The following is a 25,426-nucleotide window of genomic DNA, read 5'->3' as shown; positions in this document are numbered from 1 at the left end:
TTCGAAAATTCTCCATCTCTTCATGGATAGAGGTCCGGAGCTTTGAAATAATCGTAACGCCCTTGGGCTGGCGTTATAGCCTTTATCGACTCCTTCTGCTTCAAAATCGTACATATCGTAGAAGTACTACGATCGTACTGCCTCGCCAAGTCGACAACACGCACACCTCGCTCATGTTTTTCGACGATTGCGTGTTTTATATCCAAGCACATCATCCTCTTCTTCTTCTCAGTACTGCCCTTGGCACTCAATTTCTTAGGACCCATGGTTAAAACTAAGAAATTTTCCAAAATAACCAACATGCGAAAACAAAGCAGCAGCGATATACGGCAGAGATGCTTGCACGGCAAGATAACCACGTGACCGGAACGCTCGTTGGGCCACCTAGTGGCGGGTGGCGTAAGCTCATAACTCAGATCTCGGCTCGCATCTCAAAGCAAAAAACCGCCGAGCGACGGCTCGTATCTCGGAAAACTCGTAAGTTGGTGCACTCGTAAGTCAAGGTTTCACTGTATATCCAAACCAGAAAGCATAACCGAAACCGAAAGCCACGCCTCTCAGGCGAGGCGTGTTTCGGTGGTCACGTGACCGACAGGTGCAAAGGATTATAACCGCACGCGCGGCACGCTTTGGTGGTCACGTGACCAGCCACCCTGGCGCCGAGGTTGTCCGCCGGTGACGTCACCGGCTGGAGCAAGGAGATTCTGCTGCTGGTCTCGCTTGGGGGACCCATGGGTCGCTACAGTATCTTATTATTCATTAAAATTTGTCAACATTTTGAGCAACCTCTAAATATTGTCCAATCAAGCTCAAATTTTCACCACAAACTACTTTCTTCAATAGGAATAGGGACAGGCTTGTGGAGAAATGAAAATCCAATCTTCAAATTTTTGGACCACCTTAGTGGCCAACCATCACAAAGCCTTTGCGTCCACATAATCACCGGAACTGAAACGTGCAAGCAAGTGACCATTGGTGGAACCAAGTGCAGGTGAAGGGCCCGATTGCTGAACCAAATTCATGACAACTACATGGAAAACACTACTAAGTAGAACGACACTCGGTGGAAAGCACACATTTTGTATTCCGCCGATAAGCCGGATCTGCATCCGGACCTTAAACAAAATAAAATCGGTCAGACACACAGACACGGACACGGACACGGACACGGACACGGTTTTCCAAAAGTCATGATTGTATTTGCATTGTAAATTGTGCTGAAGGCAATATAGTAACTTTTTTTCTGTTGCAAGTTAATCTTAAGGGTTGGATTTATCATGGATAAGTGGACACTTCAGCAGAGGGCACCGTTTGTGGAGCTGTACTGCCGAAACGGTTGCAGTGCTTTGTGTGCACAGCGTGAATCCCGAAGAGCACATGGTGTGAGAATAGCACCAACAGACAAAGCCAAAGGAGATTGGTGACGGCATTCCGACAGATTGGTTCAGTGGCAGATGCAGAAATGTCAGGTCGTCCGAGGTCAGTGATAACTGCAGCAAGCATTGCGGCTGTCCAGGAAGACGTCGTGCGTTCCCCGAATAATTTGTGTAAATGACGATCCCATGAACTGCAGTTTTCCGAGACTTCACTGTGTTGGATTATGAAAAAGGACAATGTGTGTTCTCTTGGGCTACCTCAAGGACAAGGCATACCATACAAAACCCAAGACCTTACAGGAACTAAAGGACAATATTCGTGGAGAAATCCTTAACATTCAGTTGGTAACACTGGCATCAGTGATAGAGTGTGTTGTGCAGCGGGCACAATTTTGTGTGGATGCCCATGGCATCACTTACTTGATGTGATTTTTCACTAAATAAATTGTCCAAAGTGCATTCTTTCATTTTCATCTAATGTATTCAGTACGATATACTTCGTATTTCCTACATTGCTGTTTCAAATACAGTCAAGACTTTTAGCAGACAAATATATACATTTGTTGATAAATCTCATTTCGGATGCACTCTGCCCTTTCTGTGACTGTTATTAATGCTTTTAACCATTCCTGACCTACTCTTTCATAAGTCTAATGCTTGTACTTATTGAGAGAGTGGCAGCATTTGGCTAAAGCATATCTAAAGTCACCTAACACTTACAGCGATCATCTTTGAACGGTATGAGGAACCATGCACAATGGTTGGTGATTTTAGAAATGATCACGTGGTGAGATGAGAAACAAGTGGTTCAGGTTACCTGTTTGTGCAGAGCTTGATTTTCAGCAAGACATCTCTGCCTGTTGAGAACCTTGTTCTTCCTGAACCCAGTCAGGTCCACCATCTCCTTTGGTTCTAAACCTGAGAAATCCAAGAAAAGCAGGCAAGAAATATACAAAGCCCACAATGTTGACTGGAGGCAAGAAACTATGAGTTTTTGATTTACCTGCATTTCCATTTTCATTTTCAATCCATTTTCATTTAATCGGCTAAAAAGTTTTTTAAGGTTAAGGGAATAAGTGCAGTACAGTAATTGATTTTCATATTCAGCATTTTATTGCCCATTCCAGGTTGCCCGGAGGGTATTTAAAAGTCAATCACAAAGTGCAGGCGAGCACTGCATGTCAACCAGGTAAAGCAGGGCAGGCACTCCTTCCCACAAGATCATTGGAGAGCCAGCTGGATTTTTAACCTACAATATAATGGGGGCAAGGTAATGGACCTCAGATCTATTGAGGTCATGACATATTTATTTGTCATCTTTATAACAAGATGGGGGTTCATCTTGGGGAATTATTGGGGGAAAGAGGGGAGGGGGAAATGGGGGTTCAATTCACCATCTTGGTTTGCAGATGCTGGTTGATATATATAACAAGCACACACGAGTTTACACATGAGTATAGTAAATATGAGTTTACACACACAATATTGCGGTGAGGGGAAGGTGGCGTGATTTGCGCCTCCCTCTTGCCTGGGACGGAAAGGACTGAGAGCCGCATCAAACAGTTAACATGCTGTCCAAGCACCCACTATATCACGCCATCAGACATGCTTTTGTGACACAACCTGGTCTTGTAGCTTGACAGGACTTGTTGACCCCGTGCTGCCGGGTTAGAAAGTCCAAGCTTTGCCGAACTTCCGCTAAAAAAGTTCCGTCCATTAAGGACGAGAGAGACCAGGTTTTGTAGGATCGAGGACCATGCTGAATACAACGACTTCGATGGGAGTGAGAACCGAGCCAGGGTAGCAGCTTTGATGGGGAGGTGGCCGCGCATGTGGTGCCCGGAGTTGCGGTGATCGAAATGCATTTGGGACGTGGCCTGGCCTTGCGGCTTTGTTGGGTTTTGCCAACCCCATCATGCTGTGGACAAAAACCCAAGCTTTGGAAACTCCCTTTTTGCCAAGTTCTGCCCACATGGGACCGAGTTCCATGGGATCCAGGACCACGCCAAGAACAATGACTTTGATGGGAGCGAGAACCGAGCCAGGGACGATTGGATATGACAAGGTGCATGCTGCTTCACGTATGAACAAGCGAGTGATCGTTTTTGTGGCCAACAAAGCACTCGTCAGCTTGATTGTTGAACAAGGTTTGTCCCTCGGCTCTGTGACCTTTATCGTGATGTACCCGCTTGATAGCCCTGTCCAGAAGGTAATAATTAGTAATGCCTCTCCGTTCCTAAAGAATGAAACAATATTTGCAGCATTACAGCATTACGGTAACTGTGTTTCTCCATTAAAAATGCTCCATCGGCTTCAAGGATAAGCGAGTCAGCCACGTCATAAGTTTTCACAGACAAGTATTTATGATACTTTAAAAAAAGAACATGCTTCACTCAATGTCACTTTAAAGTTCAGTTTGCATGGTCATGACTACCAGGTTTATGTCTCCACTAACTCCCTAAAGTGCTTTGCTTGCAAAGCGACTGGACACAAACAGGCCTGTCTGCAAAGTCGGAAGCCACCTCCCGCCAATGCTGGCGATAACGACCCTTGGATTGATGCCTCAACCTCTGTTACAAAGAGCGGTTCTCTCCCCAACATGGCCGACCGACCCTATTCATAATGATCCTCTCCACATCGTTGCTGACAATGTTAGAAATGAACCTTCCTCAAATGTTACTAACCCTATATATAATGACCCTCAGTCCAATGTTATACAGCGTCCTCTGATAAGTCAACAGAACACACCGGATGAACGAGCAGACACAAACGCTTGTGACGAATGCATGGAAATTACAAACGAGGGGTACGTTAATGTTTCGAAAGTTAAAAAACGCAAGTCTGCTGTTAGAAACATATCGCCCTCGATTAAAGGAGCCACAAACATGAACATATCTGGTGCCGATATTAATCTTTCTAACAGGTTTGCTTTGCTACAGGAGGGAGACAATGTGGAGGCTTTGTGCAGTATCAGTATTAATGATGAAAAAATAGAATATAAACTTTAAACGGCGAAAGGAGTTTCTGCCTCTATAGAGGGTGCCGTTTCACAAAACGCTCACTGCACAGACTCGTCGTCTTCACAATCGCGGAAAGGAGTACATTGTATGCTGACTCCCTCAAAAGAGCAAATTGAAGAGAGTGTAGAGGTGAGGAATAAGGACGTTGACAAAATAGGAGAAGAATGAGTAAATGTATAGAAGGACGACCTTCCTCAACAGAAAAATGTTACACACACACACACACACACACACACACACACACACACACACACACACACACACACACACACACACACACACACACACACACACACACACACACACGAAGGTGTGGAAGCTCAGACTCGAAGAGCTGAAGATATGCCTTCAGATAATGAGCTCCTTGTATTTTTGCAAGACTCCTTTCGCAAGAGGATCATAGAGTTGAAGCACCATCTTCCAGACATGTTGACATTAATCACTAAACTGAAATAAGTAGTACATAATCCTGACTCTTCCACCTTTACTGAATCTCAAAAGCATAGATTGAAAAAAATGATTCAGAAAGCATGGAAAGAGCTAACAAAATGAACCTCTCCTACCTTGCTTGCTTACTACGATCAAAACGTTGCAGGCAAATATTCAATGGTGGTGCCAGCCTTGAGCGTAAAGTTCAAGTTAGAGATCTGGCACAGCACTTACACTTAGACATATTATTATTACAGGAAACACACAGATGCTTATTCTCAGGTACAATGGCAAAGATTATTGAAAGGGCAATGGTTTTTCAGTGATGTAAACTCCTGCTCCGGGGGGTTGTCTTCTACATTTATTCTTCACTTGCACCCTCCCAAATGAGTTATAAGGAAGTTATTGGTGGACATTTGGCCTGCCTTGAATTTGTTATTATCAATAAGTCCTTTGTTTTCCTAAATGTATATGCTTCCAGTAAGAGCACAGAACGATTTACTTTCTTTGACGAAGTGGATTCTTTCTTATCTACTATAGCCCTGGTGTTGGCTTAGCGGTTAGGGTGCCCGCTTGGGATCCTAGGATCCTGGGTTTGAATCCCGGTCGATTGCTTAATTAACACCAGAGGGGTTGACTCAGCCTGTCATCCTTCCGAGGTCGGCAAATTGAGTACCAGTTCACTGGTAATTCCCTGTGTGTCGCAAGAGGCGACTAATAGGGTTGGTGGCAGGAAGGGCATCCGGCCATTAAAAAAATTGCTTCAAAAAGGGGACCGTGGTGCCCGAAAAAGGCTCTGCAGGGAAAAATGGCCTCTAAAGGTGGTTCTACTGTAGATCTCAACTGTTGTTTTCTAATGAGTGGTGACTTTAACTGCAGCCCTGATCTTACTCTGGACAGGAACAGCGCAGAGCCACACCCAAGGTCGACTAAACCTTTCAAAAAAAAAAAAATAACAGTAGGACTGATCGATGCTTGGAGAATTCAGCACCTGGACTGCGACAATTTACCTGGTCTAGGTGTGCTAGTAATGTGCACACTATTGCTAGACTACACAAAATTTACGTGAACCCACCAATGTTGAATATAACACTAAAGTCTGATATAGTACCTTCTTTCTTTTCTGATCACCTGTTAGTGTCGCCCTCATTTAAACTTGCTCCGCGGAAACACGCTAGCCCTTACTGGAAGATTAATGTCAATTTGGTTGAGGATAATGCCTTTTGTGAAGCCTTTCAATTGATTTTAAGAAATGTAATGCATAAAAAGATGAATTTTACTAGTTCTGGAATGTGGTGGGACTATGTTAAAGCACAGATAACTGTATTCTGCCATCAGTTTACACATTTCTCATCCTCACATGCCAAGAGGGAAAGGATGGTATTAGAAAAAGAAATCTTAAGTCTACAGTCAGATCTAGCAAATGCTTTTATGCTAAGTATTGAGACGTTACTATTGGAAAAAAAAAAGTCCATTCTCAATGACTTGATTGACTACCAATCAAAAGGTGCAATGGTCCACTTGCGCATGGATCACATACACAAGCTAGATGCACCTACTCGCTTTTGACAAGCTGAACTCTCAACCTAGACAAATTGAGGCTTTGAAACTCGAAAATGGTTATGTTACGTCTACACAAAATGATATCAAAGAGTGAAGTTCATAATTTCTTCTCAACTCTGTTTAATGAAAGTGATGTCGATGATGATTCTCTGCGTTTCTTCACCTCCAACTTGCCAACACTTAGTAGTGATCAAAGAGAACTGCTAGGCTCCCCTCTTTCCTCAAAGGATCTCTCTCTGACTCTCTTGCCTCCCTACCGAATGGAACATCGCCAGGACTAGACGGCTTACCCATAGAATTTTATAAAGCCTTTTGGCCATTATTAGGCCCAGAACTTTTGACGGTCATCCTAGAAAGTCTCCAGAGTGGGAAATTGCCCCTCAGCTGTCAGAGAGCTACAATTACTTTATTGCACAAAAGGGGATCCTTAGCTCATTACCAGCTGGCGCCCAGTTGCTTTACTGAACCCCGACTATAAACTACTGCCTAAAGCCTTAGCTTGTCGCATTTCCCCTTTTTAGAGACATTAATTCATGCTGATCAATCCTACTGCATCCCTAACAAACAAATGCATGAAAACATATTTTTGATTAGAGACCTGTGGAATGTGTGCAAGCTATACGATGACCATTTAGGTCTAATTTTATGAGATCAAGAGAAAGCCTTTGATGGCATCAGCCACAAATATCTGTTTAAAGTATTGGAGTGCTTTGGTTTTGGTATCCCCCTTATTTCTCTTGTAAAGTTATTGTTCAATGACATTTTCTCACTCATTAAAGTGAACTCCGAGCTAAATTCCTTTGTAAAGGTTGGAAGGGGTATTCGACAGGGTTGCCCTCTATCTGGTGCACTGTATTCTTTGGTGATTGAGCCTTTTTTGATGCTGTTATGTAGCATCTTGTCTGGTTGTGGCAACTTGCGAATGAACCCTGTTCAGGTCTCTGCATATACTGATGGTGCAGGTGTGGTTGGACGCAATACTGAAGAAATACAAAAAACTGGTGAACTGTTCCAATCGCTTTGGCAAAGCCTCCTCATTGTAAAATAAGAACATGTCGCTTCATCATTGACTGCTTTGTAAAAATGACATCAAAAGGGTTGCTGATTTGATGATTGGAAATACCCAGTGGATGAGTGTTGCAGCACCAGCAGCCAAGGTTGGGATGCATTCCATCCGTTTGAAATCAGAACTACTATGTCATGTACTTAATGTGTACCAAAAAATGAATGCGCATTGGGAACGCTCTCCTGGCACCGCTGATGACTCAAATTGCTTTCCCAAACCTAGTACTCATCCCTGTGGTAACAGCCTTTGGCTCAGTATGCAAATATTTGCCCGAGATTCATTTTCGCTCTTTCTTTAGTGCAGGTGAACAGCGTAACTTGTATAAAACTTGCGTAAAGATAATTGGGCACTCTCTCGGAAAGTGGAAATCCAATTAGTGACACAATTGTTTGCCTTTCGAATACCTCTTCCAACCTAACTGGAAAGCCTTTTATCACAAGCTGGTACCAAAGAAAACTGGTGATTTGTCTTGGAAACTGGCACACTGGGTGCTCCCCCACAAACCATCTTTTACATATTTTTCGTTCCTCAAATTCTGATGTGTCCTTTCTGTGATATCCTGGAGACCTTGCATCATGCATATATCAAGTGTGAACGCTTGATTTTCTTGTTTACTTTACTTCATGAATGGGGTTCAAAGCTTTCTTTAAAATGTAGCCTTAAAACATTTATTTTTGGCTATGCTCCTCTATTGCATGAGAAGGGAAATTCTCTGCCTAACTTTCTCCTTTCTTTAGCAAAGAAATCCATATACCGTACAAGGAAAATGAAACTTGAAAATTCTCAAAGAAGTGCAGACAACCTTTCGGCCAAGTTTCTGGGCCTAGTAGCTGCTAGGATCAAGTTAGAATTTTGTTTTTACAAGTCTATGGACAAAATACCTTCCTTTGAGGAAACGTGGGCAATAAATAATGTACTTGCCATGTAACTGATGGATGTTTAGTCATGCGGTGAATTCACTGTACTTCCTGTTTTTCGTTTAAACATCCTTTGCTCCTGCTCCCCTTAATTATTTTTAATGCCTGGTTTTGTACATTTTGATGCATAATGGTTTTGTAATAAAAGGACATAACAGTCTCCGCGTCTCTGTCTGTGTCTGTCTCGGTCTGTCTCGGTCTCTCTCAATATCGCTGAAAAGCACAGGTTATCGTGTTCATGATAACAATGATATAAAGTGTCATTCTAAAAAATGCAGTTGCTTATAGTAAATAAATACACATTTGCATATGGAAATCAAATAGATCTGGCACCATTCATCATGTATCCATGTATTGCAACCAACTCTCCATCCCCTCCTGCCCACTGCTAAAGATTCTGCCATCCTTATGATACTCCAGAGCAGACAGGGAATTTTGGAGATTTTTGTGGACCGCATGAAGACCTTGAGGTCCTTGAAAGACTTGAAAAGAGACCTTGAGGTCCAACGGAATGCCACTCGTGAAATGCAAATTAGGCGTTCAAGTGCAAATTGGGCGTGCGCACCATTTCAATCAAAATAAACTTTATAATTGTCAATACAATCTTGATATTGAGATTAGGTCAAGTAGTTCCTGGGATAGGAAAGTGTTGAAAGGGCCTGTTGGTCAATCCCTGGCCTTTTTTTTTTTAAATCCCAACCCCCATGAAAAGCAGGCTTCTCCCTCTAACTGCCCACCCATGAACCTAATCGACCCTACTCATCGACCCCCATTCACCACCTGGATTTCACTCCCATCCATGTCTCAGCAGAGTCAAAAATCAGTTCATAATTCACGTCTTTATAACTACTAGGGCATGCCCGTACTATATATATATCTAAAATTATATCCCCCCCCCCTCTATTTACATGAAATGGTTTGGTCCATTCGCAAAGCCAAAGCGAACGGCTTGCGAGTACGGTGACAATCCCCCCCCTCTATTTACATGAAATGGTTTGGTCCAAAGCGAACGGCTTGCGAGTACGGTGACAATCCCCCCCCTCTATTTACATGAAATGGTTTGGTCCAAAGCGAACGGCTTGCGAGTACGCTGACAATCCCCCCCCTCTATTTACATGAAATGGTTTGGTCCAAAGCGAACGGCTTGCGGAGTTTGGTAAAGAAATCGCCATAGCGTGCACAAACGCGCAGGAAAGCGAAAGAATCGCAAATTAGTTTTAATTAGTTTTAAAACATAGTTTAACGCCAACATAGTTTGCCAACGTGAAATAAATGAATACGCTCTCAAATGTGCCGTCCGAGGCAGAGTCTGTTCGGCACGTTCGGCACACGTGATAGCTCGCTGCTCTCTGATTGGTTGAATCGTTTTTTGGACATAGCTCGGTAACTACTTGTCCGATTAATATGAAACCTTGAAAAGGCACATCCTCGGGTCCCCAGCAATATACCTGGCAAGTTTAAAGTATATCGGACCCGTGGTTGTCGAGAAACAGCGGTCACAGACATACAGACAAACAAACATACACACAGAGATTACTGGAATTATAGATAGATGATTTAATAATGCTGGTGGCTGGTTGGGTAACAAAATATCACCTATTAGGATATCATAGTCGAGTTGGCCAGATTCTATATATGCGGCACTGCCCCAGCGGACACACGGGAGGTCGTGCAGACCTACATCATTACCACTTCGGGGATGGAGGGAAAAACGGAGCACGGATAAGGAGATGGCTTGGTTCATGAGTTGTGGTTCCATGTTGGGCTGAAGATGGATGCTTCAGGACCGAAGAATGCTCCATCAAATGGAGCACTGATAAGGAGACGGCTTGATCCATGAGTCGTGGTTCCTTGCTTGGGTAAAGCTGGATGCTTCAGGACCAGGGAAGGCTCCGTTAAATGGAGCACTGATAAGGAGACGGCTTGATCCATGAGTCGTGGTTCCTTGCTTGGGTGAAGATGGATGCTTCAGGACTGGGGAAGGCTCCGTTAAATGGAGCACTGATAAGGAGACTGCTTGATCCATGAGTGGTGGTTCCATGTTGGGCTGAAGATGGATGCTTCAGGACCGAAGAATGATCCGTCAAATGGAGCACTGATAAGGAGACGGCTTGATCCATGAGTCGTGGTTCCTTGCTTGGGTAAAGCTGGATGCTTCAGGACCAGGGAAGGCTCCGTTAAATGGAGCACTGATAAGGAGACGGCTTGATCCACGAGTCGTGGTTCCTTGCTTGGGTGAAGATGGATGCTTCAGCACCGGGGAAGGCTCCATTTAGTCTTAGACATTCGTGAACCGAGATGTCCAGTGGTGACGGCACATACACATGCACACATGCGCACAAGCACAAACACACTTACAAGCACACACACACACGCACACACACACAAGCACACACACACGTGCGCGCGCACACACACACACACACACACACACACACACACACACACACACACACACACACACACACACACACACACACGCATGCACGCACACACACGCATGCACGCACACACACACACACACACACACACACACACACACACACACACACACTTTTATAGAGCACGATAAGCCATGACCAAGATACAAAATGGAGAAAAGAGACGAGAGTGAAGAGGATTTGACGAGGGTGAAGTAGATGAGCAAAATAACGGTGCATATCGTTGTTTTTGTTTTGCATGCAGCCCGTGGCTGCTGGTTGCATCTTTTTCTGAAGGTACGGCTATGCCTCAGACGCAACGCCTCTGTTACTAGTAAGCTGGTACTCATTTTGCCGACTTCTGAAGGATGACAAGCTGCGTCAACCCACCTGGTGTTATTCCAACGGCACAACAGGGACTCATACTCAAGACCCGAAGATCTTAAACCAGCCACTTTAACGGTTAAGCGAACACCAGGCTGACTGCACACATTGAATAGATGGCAAACAAACAGTGGAATACAAGAATAAGTGAGTGTGTGTGCTAAAATGCCATCACTCACAGCACACTTGGACCATCTCCACACATTCAGCTATCTGTTCTTGGCATGACTCATGCATGAAAACTTCCAAATGTGAAATTTGTCTATCCCATCGTGGACATGGAAAGACAGCCAAAATAAGAGGCAAGTACACAGGTTGATACAATGGTGAAAATCGATGTCTTCAAGATGCAAACAAAACATTAACTTTGTAATGATTTAATCTCTATTTCCAAGTTGGAGTTGGGCTGTTTGGAACTGTTGGTCAGGTTGGGCAGCAAACCTTTCAATGGCATTACCGATATTTTGGATTGACAACTTCACTCTCTGCAAGTGTGGTTGCCAAACACGGCAGAGAACAAACCACCAAAAACGCTGGTGGTAAAAATGGTTAAACAGTGGGCATGTGCTGTATTCAGTACCTAAGCGCTGTCTCAGCCCCTCGTTCTCCTCCATGAAATCGTCCAACTGCAGCTGCGTCTCATTTACATTTTGTGTCAGTTTTGCCATGTCCCGTTCTCTCCTTTCAAGCTGGCCCCGACATTCTTGCAACTCACGCAAGGCCTCTGGCAATCCATAATGGCCCTGTAGAGAAAGGAAAGCATTGGCATCATCCAGCTGGAACACGCACTGCCAGGAGTAAAAGCCCAACCATTTGTAATTACACTATAATGCGTTCCCAAAAGTAGAGAAAAATTTCAGGACATACCGCCTCATAGTTACGCAGACAGGTGAGCAAATTGTTAATCATCTCATCCTTGGCTTGAGCATCACACTCCACTCGACGGGTCTCTTTTTCGGCCTCCGCAGCCCGCTCATTCAGGCGGCTCAATGACACTTGTAGCTGTCGCAGCTTACCTTCTGGTTCACCTGTACCATGGATCATAAGGTTAAGACTCGAAACCAGGACTTCATGAAATTAAGGGAAAATGCTCAGGCTCACAAGAGCTTGAAACTCAAATCCAATTAGTATACATACAATTTAAAAATCACATAAGATGCATATATTTATTAAAATAGTAGTGAGTTAGTAGGTAAACCGAGGAAGTCGCTTCAGGACAGACGGGTGGACACTCCTGCTTTATAATATTGATGATTTGTGGAACAGTTGAATGGCAAGAGTGAAAAGCAAGACAGCAGCCATGGAGCAGAGAGGAACAAGTGTTTGAAGGGCATTAAAAAACGGATAGGGGTAGAGACAAAAGTAGAGGACAATGGAACAGAGGAAAATAAGTAGACAAAGAGGATGTGAGCAGATAGGAAAAGTTGACAAAGAAGCTTAAATTGAACTAATAAAGCACAGAGACAGAAGGGAAGAGTCAGTGAAAGGAGTAAGTGACATTTTTGACTGTAGAAAAGATCAGAGACAGGAATCTGGGACAGCAGAAGATGGTGATGTCTCACAAGTGTTCAAGAAATGGGTTGGCCTGTTCAGTGTTCTCATGAGCATGTAGACCTTGTGCAGTTGATGTCATCAGTTCAAGTGACTTTGTGTACACATGCACATTGTCGATCAAGCCGGTTGTAATTTGTCGACATTTATGTCAAATTAATTGCTTAGAGATATTAAATGCACGAATACGAAATATGTATTCCTTCGCCTTATGCTTAGGTTGGACATTTATGCCTCAAAACTCCGTAATTTACATGATGCACACGAATTCACGTGACCTCATGACACGTGCACGTGCACATAGATCATGATTCTGGGACCACTGCTTTAAATCCCCTGTACTCTGTTGACAATAGCTAATGTCCTTGTCCTGCATGTTATATGCAATATTTTCAAGCACTACAAATGAGGTTTTTTTAGAACTCAGACACCAAATCTTCTTGTTTTCCTTTTCCATTTATAAGGGGTGAGGTCAAAGTCGAAACACGCTAAAGTTGAAAAATAAATAGAGGAAAGTAAGAGCATATTAATGTTACAATGACAGGTTAATCCATAAAGTGGATGGGGATTCCCAATTAAGTTTCCAACCATTCCCACCCAAATTCTGATCCAGCTGAGAATGAAACTCCTCGATGAGTATGGAGTTCTGATTGAGTTCCTGTGTTCCCTGCACCACCTGGTCTGTCAGCACCTCCACCTGATGGTCCCTTTCTTGCAAGGCCTGTGGTCACGAGTATGAGAAAAATCTTCACATTGCCAAGTTTATTCTGAACAGGAATGATCATTTTAACACCAAGTTCAACTTTTTTGTACCAAAGGCCATCAGGATATTATGCACACACGGCTGGGAGGTGGGGGTGAAGATAAAGTAAATTGGAAGCAATTTACTATATACACTACATGGCCAAAAGTATGTGGACACCCAAACATCACACCCATATGTGATCCACCACGCCGTAACCGGGTTGCCCCGTGATTTTTAATCATTTTACATATTTAATTAATCTATTTTAGGGGGAGTGTAACCCGGGTTCGTGTGAAAGGAAAATCCTTTGTGACACACACCTTTGTTAATTGCGCTGCTCAATTAATAATGTAAAATGATTAAAATTTAACGGGGAAACCCGGGTTATCGCATGGTGGATCATGTGCTCATCGAACACCTCATTCCAAAATCATGGGCATTAATGTGGAGTTGGTCCCCCCCCTCCCCCCCCTCTTTGCTATAACAAACTATAGCTAAACGGCCTTCCCCAAACTGTTGCCACAAAGTTGGAAGCACACAATCCTCTAGAATGTCATTGTATGCTGTAGCGTTAGGATTTCCCTTCACTGGAACTAAGGGGCCGAGCCCGAACCATGAAAAACAGCCCCAGACCTTTTTTTTTTTTTTTTTTTTTTGTGTACAGAGTCGAGGCTCGTGAAAGAGCTAACATTTATCAAACAAACAAGCAAACAAAGTATATAAAAAGGGGAGCGGTCGACAAGATGGGGAGAGAAGGGGAGGACGCACACAAACACACAAACACAACATTTGAGAGCAGGGACATCGGGAGATCAATCAAACATTATTCCTCCTCCACTAAACATTACAGTTGGCACTATGCATTCGGGCAGGTAGCGTTCTCCTGGCATCCGCCAAACCCAGATTTGTCCGTTGGACTGTCAGATGGTGAAGCATGATTCATCACTCCAGAAAACGAGTTTCCACTGCTCCAAAGTCCAATGGCGACGAGCTTTACACCACTCCAGCCAGCGCTTGGCATTGCGCATGGTGAACTTAGGCTTGTGTACGGCTGCTCGGCCATGGAAACCCATTTCATGAAGCTCCCGACAAACAGTTGTTGTGCTGACGTTGCCTCCAGAAGCAGTTTGGAACTTGGTTGTGAGCGCTGCAACCAAGGACAAACAATTTTTACGTGCTGCACGCTTCAGCACTCGGCGGTCCCGTTCTGTGAGCTTGTGTGGCCTACCACTTCACAGCTGAGCTGTTGCTGCTCCAAGATGTTTCCACTTCACAATAACAGCACTTACAGTTGACCGTGGCAGCTCTAGCAGGGCAGAAATTTGTTGAACTGACTTGTTGGAAAGGTGGCATCCTATGACGGTGCCATGTTGAAAGTCACTGAGCTCTTCAGTACGGCCCATTCTACTGCCAATGTTTGTCTATGGAGATTGCATGGCTGTGTGCTTGATTATATATACCTGTCAGCAATGGGTGCGGCTGAAACAGCCGCATCCACTAATTAGAAGGGGTGTCTGCATACTTTTGGCCATGCAGTGTATATTTATAGTACCATCTCAGTGAGCACACCTGCTGCAGGACCAGGATGCTCGTCCTATCGGAGTCAAGCTGCGCAATCTGCAGGTGCTCACGTACTTCGGCCAGTTCCTGCTGGTACTGAAGAACAGCCTCGTCTTTCGCTTTGAAAACTTGCTGGTGGCACAGCAGAGAACAAAGAGCACAAATTTAACAGATGCGAAGAGGGAAACCTGAGGAAAAGCATTTCAATAAACAAATAAACAATAAGTTCTAAAAGTGCATGCCAATATTCACCATCATAAGGGAAAGTCGAAACAAAATGACCTGACCCTTCAGAATAGCTTCAGGAGAAAATAGACACACCAAAGATATGACCACCATTTAACTCTATTCTCACTGATTTTCTCAACCAAAAATAAATAAAAACCAGAATATGCTACTTGACAGTGGAGGATTGGCACAACTGTGGTACTTTAATTCCTGGACAGGTAATTTTGTTGACGAGATGTATTCGGGTAGGGATGCATTATTTAAAAGGTTTTGTTTGAAAAATAAACTTCAAAATGACCACAATCAACTTCTTCGCCCCCCTTCCCCCCCCCCCCCCCTCCTCTTGTTTTTAAAAATGTTAAACATGGACACTGGGTGGACAATTTCTTCAGCAATCCAATTCCTCATTGCAAAGTAATATCAGCATCAAAAGTAACATTCGTCTCTGAAGGTGTAAAATATCCAAGATCATGATAATGTTCAATGAGAAAAGCAACTCTCTGCTTCAAAAACTTTATATTGACGTAGTCGTCAACAAAAAGTAAGTAGTATCTGACTGCTGGTCACATTACTTTTGTTGCTAATGCAGTGCCCCTAAATATGAATGCAGCAATCTAGAATTTGGCTAGGGTACCAGCATGCAATGGCCTACTCTGTTCAAAATAAACTACGGATATTTTCTGACCACAATAAACTTTCTAGAGGATGGGACAGCCTGCTTACAGAGTGTCCGAAGGACTTTTTTTTTTGTATACGCTCTCGAGGTTTGTATAACCTGGAAGATTGTGTACTCATTGAAGCATTTTTCTGCCTGTGTAGTCCAGTCGGGATGCAAACCCAGATTAGATAGTTCAAAGGTACATATACTTGGAAATCTGCCAACATCACCGCTTTGCACAAAAAAGGTGCAAAAACAGATCCCAGCAACTACAGACCAGTCAGCCTTCTCCCAATTATCAGCAAAGTCATGGAATCCATCATTGCTTCAGATATGAAATCTTTCCTCTTCTCCAATGGCTTGATCTCTGATCATCAATTTGGTTTCAGACCTGGACACTCCACTCTGGACATGCTGCTTCCGCTTTCTCAACAATGGATGGAGGTCCTCAATGCCAAACAGGAAATTAGAGCAGTCTCCCTTGACATAGCACGTGCCTTCGATACGGTCTGGCACCCAGCTCTGCTCACCAAACTCTCCTCTTTTGGTATCCATGGAAATCTCCACGCATGGCTGGCGGACTTCCTCTCTAGTCGTAGTCAACGTGTGGCCCTGAATGGGTTTCTCTCATCTCCTCTTCGTGTTCAGGCTGGAGTTCCCCAAGGCAGTGTTCTGGGCCCTGTGCTTTTTCTGGTCTTCATCAATGATCTCTCTGACTCTCTTGAAAATCCTCTCTATCTCTTTGCTGACGACTCTACTCTCTGTCGCTCCATTCTTCATCCCTCAGATCGGCAGTCTGCAGCCTCCTCACTCTCTGCAGACCTTGACAAAATCACAGACTGGGCAAACAAGTGGAACATATCTTTCAATCCTGACAAAACTCACACTCTTACGATGTCTCTCCGAAAAGACCGACTGGACAACCCTCCCATCCAATTTCTGAATAATCCTCTCCAAGAAATTCTGTCACTCAAGCTTTTGGGTCTCACTATCTGCCATGATCTTTCCTGGGAAAACCACATTTCAAATCTGGCCTCCAAAGCCAGTCGCCGACTGGGCATCCTCCGTCGTGCGAAGTCCTTCCTTGGCACACCTGAGCTCCTCACCACATACAAGGCTTTCATCCGCAGCTCAATGGAATACTGCTCTCCCCTCTGGGCTGGTGCTCCTGCCTCACACCTAGCTCGCCTTCACGCTGTTGAAACCAAAGTATTCAGAATCATTGGAATCTCCCACGATGAAGCTAACTCCAAGGGCCTCTCACTCACTCACCGCAGGCAGGTTGGTGGTCTTTCCGTCTTCTACCGACTCCTCTCTGGCCTTGCCCCCCCAGCTCTCTCTGGGCTCTGTCCCGCAAATATTCCTACAGGTCGCACAAGATCTGCCTGCAACCCTCTTATGGTTAAACTGCCAAAATCAAGACTCTCTGCTCACCTTCACTCCTTCATTCCTCTTTTCTCCCACCTCTGGAACAAACTCCCTCACTCTCTTCAATCCCACTCCACCCTCCAAGTCTTTAAAACAGCTGTTCACCACCATCTCTTATCTTCCCCCATCCAAAACCTTGATCTTTTCTACCCCCACTAATTTCACCCCAATTCCACTTTTTTGAAATACCAACTTCTGTCCAGGAAGTCCTTGGTGTCCTTGTGTTTTATACTTCTCCCTCCCCCCCCCCCCCTTCCCATGCCTCCTCCCCCCGGGCCCTCTCCCTTCCACACATCTCCCTGCTCTCGGATGTTGTGTTTGTGCGCTTCCCCTTCTCTCCCCATCTTGTCTTCCGCTCCCTCTTTTTGGGTATTTTGTTTGTCTGGTTGATTTGTTTGTGAAGTAAATGTTAGCTCTTTCACGAGCCTCGATTCAGTATACAAAAAAAAAAAAAAAACAAACAAAAAAAAAACAGTCATGGCCGAAAATATTGGCACCCTTGCACTTTTTTCAAATCATTCACCATTTCTTCCAAAAACTGTTGAAAAAAAAAAATTTGGAATCCACATATGTATTTCTTTGGTTTGCAGTGGAACAAAACAAAAAAAGCTGAAAAAATTACTAAATCTTGGCCCAGACAATATTATTGGCACCTTTTAGAAGTTGTTAGAAATAATTAGATTTCAAGCCGGTGATTCTCCTTTACTTTGGAATTGAACTCACCTGTGGTGCATTGCAGGTGCCTGCAATATAAAAATCACTCATTCAACCAGTTTGAATAGAGAAAAGGAATCATTCTGCTGTTTTGTGTCACTGTGTGTACCGCAATGAGCATGGAGAAAAGAAAGAAAACCAAAGGCTTGTCTGAGGTCAGACACAATATTGTAGTCAAGCATGGACAATGTCAAGGCTACAAGTCCATCTCCAGAGACCTTGATGTCCCGGTGTCCACCATACGCAATGCTATCAGGAAGTTTAAGGCCCATGGCACAGTAGCCAACCTCCCTGAAATTGGCCCTAAGAGAAAACTTGATCGAAGATTGCAGCGAACGATTGTTCGAATGGTGGAGAAAACACCTCGATCAACTGCCAAACACATTCAAGCTGACCTTCAGACACAAGATACGACAGTTTCCACTCGCACCATCCGTCACCACCTCAATGAAAGGGGGTTCTATGGTAGGAGACCCAGGAGGACCCCACTGCTGAGAGAGAGACATAAGAAAGCCCGACTGGAGTTTGCCAAAACACACCTGAGCAAGCCAAAATCCTTCTGGGAGAATGTCCTGCGGACAGATGACCAAATTCGAGCTTTTTGGTAAAGCACATCATCTCTATGTTTACAGAAAACAAAAATGAAGTGTTCAAAGAAAAGATCACCTTCCCTACAGTCAAACATGGAGGAGGTTCAGTGATGTTTTGGGGTTGCTGTGCTGCCTCTGGCACTGGGTGCCTTGAATGTGTGCATGGCATCATGAAATCAGGACATTACCAAGACATTTAGGAGTGCAACGTTCATCGCAGTGTCAGAAATCTGGGTCTCCGTCGAAATTCATGGGTCTTGCAGCAGGACAATGACCCCAAACACACTTAAAACATAGGGGCGATACCCCTGGCGCTCACCTGATAGAGTAAACAGTATACTGCCCTGACTAAAGGTATTTTAAACCAATTTCAATGCTTGCTAGAAGACAGGGCAGCAAGTAGAATCAAGCTAACAAAATCATTAGACTTTAAACAAACAAACAAAAAAATACCTATTTTGGGGGTTAATGTGGTTAATGTTTCATCAGAATTGCAAGTGTAGTTTCTGAGAAGAAAGCAAACACCGATTTTATGGGGCAACCCCCCCGCCCCCCATAAACCCCAAAGAGTCAGATTAATTTTAATGCCGTGAACAAACTTTGGGTACATCATGGGTGGTGAAGGTTGTGGTGAATTTCGTCGAAATCGTGTGTGGAGTTTCAGAGAAGAAGGTAAATATATATGTTGGGGGGGTCAAACCTGGACCCATTTGACCCCCCGTAGATCTCCAAAGGGGCAGATTTCTTTTTAATGCGGTGAACAAACTTTGGTACATCATGGGTGATGAAGGTTGTGGAAAAGTTTCATCGAAATAGTGTGTGGAGTTTCAGAGGAAAAAGCAAATTCCTATTTTGGGGGGGGGTCAAACCTGGATCCACTTTGACCCCTGATAATCCCCCTTTGACCCTGATTGTTTTTAATGCCGTGAACAAACATTAGTCACAACACAACAAATATAATTTGTGCCAAATTTGGTCGCAATCCCATCAGCGGTTTCGGAGAAGATGTTTCAAGTGTTTACGGACGGACGGACTGATGACGCACTATCGCATAAGCTCCCCTGAACTTCGTTCCAGGTGAGCTAAAAAGCACCGAGGAATGGTTCAAGACAAAATGCTGGACTGTTCTGAAGTGGCCAGCAACTCGTGCAGATCTAAATCCCATTGAACACCTGTGGGGAGATCTGAAAACAGCAGATGGGAGAAGGCATCCTTCAAATCTGGGAGAACTGGAGCAGTTTGCACAAGAAGAGTGGGACAAACTCCCAGTAGAAAGGTGTCGGAAGCTCATTCATGGCTATAGGAAGTGCTTGACTGCAGGTATTTTGTCCAAAGGATATGCTATCAAATGTTAAGTCGAAGGTGTCAATAATTTTGTCAATGCCATTTCTTTTTATTTTCTGATTTAAAAGGATACATTAAGTTCTGAATCAAAAACAACGGTTCTGTAATATTAACAGTGAAATAAAGAATTGTGGAGACCAAATACTTTTGTCTATTTCAACTTATTTTTCGAGAAAATTGTGAGTTATTTGAAAGAAGTGCAAGGGTGCCAATATTTTTGGCCACGACTGTACATATATATACCAAACTAAAGAGTTCATCGAACACTTTTCCCCATGCAATATTTAGAAGAAAAGGACACGGGTCGGGTCTGCAGGCAGAAAATTTGATTGGTTGAGATGTAAAATGCTGTAATCATTTTCCAAGAACTGCTAAACGGAAGGGTTTTAACCCTTGGATGCAGTGATTGGGCCTCAGAGGCCCACAACGTTTTTTTTTGTTGTTGCAAAAACTATGCTGTGCATTTTTTTGGAATGAGCCTCGTTTTCACCGACTTTCATGTTGTTACACAAAATTCAGTGACATTTAAAAAAAAAATTCATTCAGGCTCGTGGGAAAATCTTCATTCTTCACTTATAACCCAAAAATCCGACACAAATGCAGGCCTGGGGCCTTCGAGGCCCCGCATAAATGTTGTTGTAATACTATTTTATATCATTATTTTCTTGATATGAGCCTCATTATATGCTCCTATAACTTGGTTATGTTATGGACTCGGCCTTAATGATTGTTGTTATGGGTAGTGTTGCTGGTTCGAAGTATTCTAGATAGTATGCTTATTGTGAATTAAGGGAAAGGGTTGTTGTGAGTAAAAGATTTAAAAGCGCCCCTGGTAAAATGTGGCCGGAAATCCCGGACGAGCCCCCAATTTCTGTTACGGCCCCCCCCCCCCCTTTCCTCTGGTCTCGGTGGACGTCCGAACCCCGAGAGGGTCCCCGGCAGAAAGATGTGTTATCCCTGGTTGATAATACTTTTGATAAACAACAACAACAAAAAAAATAAAATAATACTTTTGTTTTTGTTTGTTAGAAATTTCTTGTGTGAAGGTTAACAGGTGTTACCAGTAGTCACTATGGCGTTTGACGCAGAGAAGGTTACGGTGACCCCGAGTGAAGCACAGTTCAGAGCGTTAGTAAAATCGGACCTCTGGAAATTGGCCAAACATTTTAGCTTGGAGGTCCGAACTAATATGAAGAAGGCAGAGTTGCAGACAGTGGTGATACAATCTATGGTGGGATTAAAAGCATGGGAAGAGGTAGCCTGGGATTGGTTACCAGAAGAACAAGAAAATGTGGAGCTCCGGAAACTGGAGATGCAATTACGGAGCCAGGAAAGAGAAAAAGCACTGGAAAGAGAACTCCAGGAAAGGTTAGAAGACAAAAAAAAACAGAGGAAAGGAGAGTGCAAAGAGAACTCCAGGAAAGGTTAGAAGACAAAAAAAACAGAGGAAAGGAGAGTGGAAAGAGAGGAAAGGAGAGTGGAAAGAGAGGAAAGGAGAGTGGAAAGAAGAAAGGAGAGTGGAAAGAGACCTCGAAGCAGAGGAGAGAAGAGCCGAAAGGGAGTTAAAGGACCGTGAATTGGCGCGTCAGCAGGAAATTAAAGTCAAGGAGCTGGAGTTAATGAGAGAACGGGGAGAGGTACCATCCCTGCTGACTGGTTCGACACCTAGTCAGAACACCTGGGATTTTGGCAGACATGTGAGGCTGGTCCCACCCTTCAATGAGAAGGAGGTAGCCAAGTTCTTTCCACACTTTGAGAAAGTGGCTCGACAGTTAAACTGGCCTGAGGAGTACTGGTCCATACTAGTGCAAAGTGTTCTGGTGGGTAAAGCTCAAGAGATTTATTTGGCTTTACCGATTGACCAGTGTGCAGATTATGAGGTATTGAAGAAACACATTCTCAAAGCCTATGAATTGGTACCGGAAGCTTACCGGCAGAAATTCCAGAATGGCTGGAGGAGGGAGAGTGAGACCCACGTGGAGTTTGCCAGATTGAAAGAAACCATGTTTGATAGGTGGTGCGTTTCGAAAGGAGTTGAGAAAGACTTCGAACTATTGCGACAATTGATCCTGGTGGAGGAATTCCAACAGTGTGTCCACGAGGACATTAAAATACACCTGGAGGAAAGGAAAGTACCAAAGTTGTATGAGGCACCGACCATGGCAGATGACTATGCCTTAACCCACAGGATGGGGTTCCGCAACCCTAACTTCTCGCCTAGACTTAGCCAGGGGAGCTATGGTACGGCAGGGGCGGAGAACGAAAATTCATTGGGGCGGCCTCGAGAGGAGGACCACTCTGATATCACGACTTCTAGAGGTCAGAAGTCAACGGTTTCAAGGCAGACGTATCCTCGGTGGGCCTCGAGGCAGACCACGAGATTCTCCTCCGGGCCTACTTGCGCTTTTTGCCATAAACCAGGACACTTGATGTCCCACTGTCATGCTTTGGGAAAGGAAAATCAGGAGCGGAGTCCGACTAGTACAACTCCGAATGCGATGGAAAACGTGAGAAATCGCCCGCAGAAGAGTTACCAACCATTTATTTATGAGGGGTTTGTCTCACTGGAGGGAGACTCAACTAACCCAAGACCTGTTAGGGTATTGAGGGACACAGGAGCACATCAATCCTTAATGCTTGAAGGCATTTTGCCATTGTCGGAGAGTACAGCAACTGGTGATAGTGTTCGGTTCCAAGGGATCGGTGGCTGGGTTAGCGCTCCCCTTCATGTCATCAATCTAGAGTCTGATTTGGTGTCAGGACCGGTCACCGTGGGGTTGCAAGCCACTCTTCCTGTAGAGGGAGTATCAGTTGTGGTTGGGAATGATTTGGCCGGGGGTCAAGTTTCTAGTAACCTGATGGTTGTGAAAAAGTCCGATATGGGAAATAACACCACACCAGTCAGGGATGGAGGCAAAGTTGGCAAGCTTTTTGGAGGTGGACTGAACTTCAAAACAAAGGAAGAGGTTCTGAAGTCTACCTTCAACAAATATGGACCGCTTTTGGAAGTGCTGCTGATAAAAGACAGGGAGAGCCAAAAGTCAAGAGGGTTTGGCTTTGTCACATTTGAAAACTCAAAGGACGCCAGGAATGCAGAAAAGGATCTGAATAACCAGGAGTTGGAGGGTCGGACCATAACAGTAGGGAAGGCATTTCGTCGGCGTCGAGGGGGCTACAGAAGAGGACAACTTGGCGGTAGTGTTGGTGGTGGCCGCAGCCGATATTGCTATGGAGGCTCCCAGAGTTACGGCAGCTCCCGAAAGGACGACTATCAGGGTAGCGGCCGAGAAGGAGACCGTTATTCACGTGACTACAGTGACAGGTGGTCCAACCGTGAATCTTAGGGAAGTTAGAAAGAGTTGAAGCACTGAATGCTGCGGAGCAGCCGAGCCAAAATTCCTACACGGATTAACCGTGAACGCCAAGTTCCTAAAGGCGTCCAGGTAGTGAACTTTTCGACACGGATTAACCGTGAACTTCACGTTCCTAAAGGCGTCCATGTAGAGAATACTCAGCTCGGCCTCCCGGGAAAACGTGCTATCAGGAGGCAATAGGTGGTTTGTTTACAGGTTGGCCTGCAAAGAAAGTTTTCACTATGATCAAACTTTCTTTCCTGAAGGGGGGAAGTGTTACGGACCCGGCCTTAATGATTGTTGTTATGGGTAGTGTTGCTGGTTCGAAGTACTCTAGATAGTATGCTTATTGTGAATTAAGGGAAAGGGTTGTTGTGAGTAAAAGATTTAAAAGCGCTCCTGGTAAAATGTGGCCGGAAATCCGGATCGAGACCGGAAGAGGTGGAGCGAAGGAAAAAAGAGAGGTGGTGGTTGAAGCTCCGGGTCGAGCGTTCGACATACTGGGCGAGGGAACTTTGCATCCTTGAAAGGAAGTTCGGTCGATAAGAAATATCGCCGGAGTGCGTGGAGCCGGTGTCGTCGGGTATTCTCCTTGAGGTTCCGGAGGATCCAGGCCTTGAGAATCCGGGTTGGAGCGAAAGCCGTCCGTCATCTTGGCCACGCGAGCACCCGGCCGTGAACCGGCTTTCGTCGTGTCGGCTGGACATTATTCCCTGGTGGATTGCCAGGAACGGCTGTGCCAGAAAGGGACACGTGAGAATTATACGGAGGCTCACGGGTTGAACCGCAACGTGTACGTCGGAGCGCATCGTTGTGAAGTTCCTCGCCACCGCTGTGTTGCTGGGGGCTGAGCACGTGACCTCGGGGTCATCTCGCTCGTCTACGCCTCAATTGACCACCGGGCCTTGACTCCCCGATCGTGGGAGGGAGTGCACCTTTGGGAGGTTCCTCGCCACCGCTGTGCTGCTGGGGGCTGAGCACGTGACCTCGGGGTCGTCTTGCTCGTCCACGCCTCAATTGACCATCGGGCCTTGACTCCCCGATCGCGGGAGCGCACAGAGACATTGGGACTTCGCCTTGGAGGAGAGCAGAGACATTGGGGGAGGTGCCATGAGTGGGGTTAAGGGGCTTGACAAGGATATTATCGTAAGATTTGAAAGTATGGGTGACTGCCCCATTGCTGTATGGCTCTTTGTGTGTGATCTATAACATAGGATGGTTTGCTTATAACTTGGTGTGGTTGCATCATTGGTTCGGCCGTTTCATTTGCTGGTTCCATTGAGGGATGTTATCTGCTGGGTTTCAACCAGGGATAACACATCTTTCTGCCAGGGACCCTCTCGGGGTTCAGAGATCCACCGAGACCAGAGGAAAGGGGGGGGGGGGGGCATAACAGTTACAAATAATTCAGTGACAAAAATATGAAAATTAAAAAAAACTTTACACGAATACATTTGTGGGGCTTCCGAGGCCCAATGGCTGCATAGGTGTAGGATTTTTGACAGTTGTGGACATATACAGTCTAAATAAAAGGATTAGTGAATCATATTTTTTGAGCAAATACTCCTCCATGAGCCTCAACTTTTTAGAGGGAAAAAAGTTGAAACCCCCCCCCCCCAAAAAAATTCATTACTTATATGGGATTCTTCCAACTAATAGGATTAATGATTCATATTTTCTGAGCAAATACACATCCATGAGCATCGACTTGGATTGAAAAAGGATATGAAAGAAAAAAAAAATCTATAAAAAATATATAAAACATTACACAAATACATCCGTTGGGCCTCCGAGGCCCAATGGCTGCGTTTATGTAGGATTTTTGATGCCTACATCTAAGAGTTAAAAGTGACAAGCGATTTGTGTTCTATAGTGTTCAAGAACTATATACAATTCAATTGAAATAAAATAAAGATGTTAAAGGTTGTAGGGTAAGGGGGTGGGGGGGGGGGGGGGACGGTTTACCACCGTTGATGCGTTGCATTTTACACCACCTTATTTAACACGTTACATTAGTTATTTGTGCCTGTTGTTTGTTTCCTTTATGGAGTCCCTAAAAATAGTAAGTTTCCTGTTTGGA

General features: G+C 44.6%; 1 protein-coding gene across 6 annotated transcripts in view; it reads right to left on the bottom strand.

Moving 5' to 3' along the window:
* Positions 1-25,426, bottom strand: part of CEP290 (centrosomal protein 290) — a 164,983-nt gene that overhangs the window by 92,719 nt on the left and 46,838 nt on the right. For all 6 annotated transcript variants that reach the window (XR_013624171.1, XM_078782227.1, XM_078782229.1 and 3 more), the window contains exons 11-15: positions 15,041-15,163; positions 13,324-13,447; positions 12,043-12,203; positions 11,756-11,918; positions 2,194-2,294 (exon numbers count right to left, since the gene is read on the bottom strand). Coding sequence is in view for 5 of the 6 variants with exons in the window: in XM_078782227.1 (XP_078638353.1) it covers positions 2,194-2,294; positions 11,756-11,918; positions 12,043-12,203; positions 13,324-13,447; positions 15,041-15,163 (672 nt within the window). In the remaining variant the exon portion in view is untranslated. The remainder of the gene's footprint in view (positions 1-2,193; positions 2,295-11,755; positions 11,919-12,042; positions 12,204-13,323; positions 13,448-15,040; positions 15,164-25,426) is intronic.

The sequence above is a fragment of the Myxine glutinosa genome, chromosome 7 (genome assembly GCF_964187855.1).
Source record: "Myxine glutinosa chromosome 7, kmMyxGlut1.1, whole genome shotgun sequence".
In the NCBI taxonomy this organism is placed as follows: Eukaryota; Metazoa; Chordata; class Myxini; order Myxiniformes; family Myxinidae; genus Myxine; species Myxine glutinosa.
This window is presented reverse-complemented; position numbering and strand designations above follow the sequence as displayed.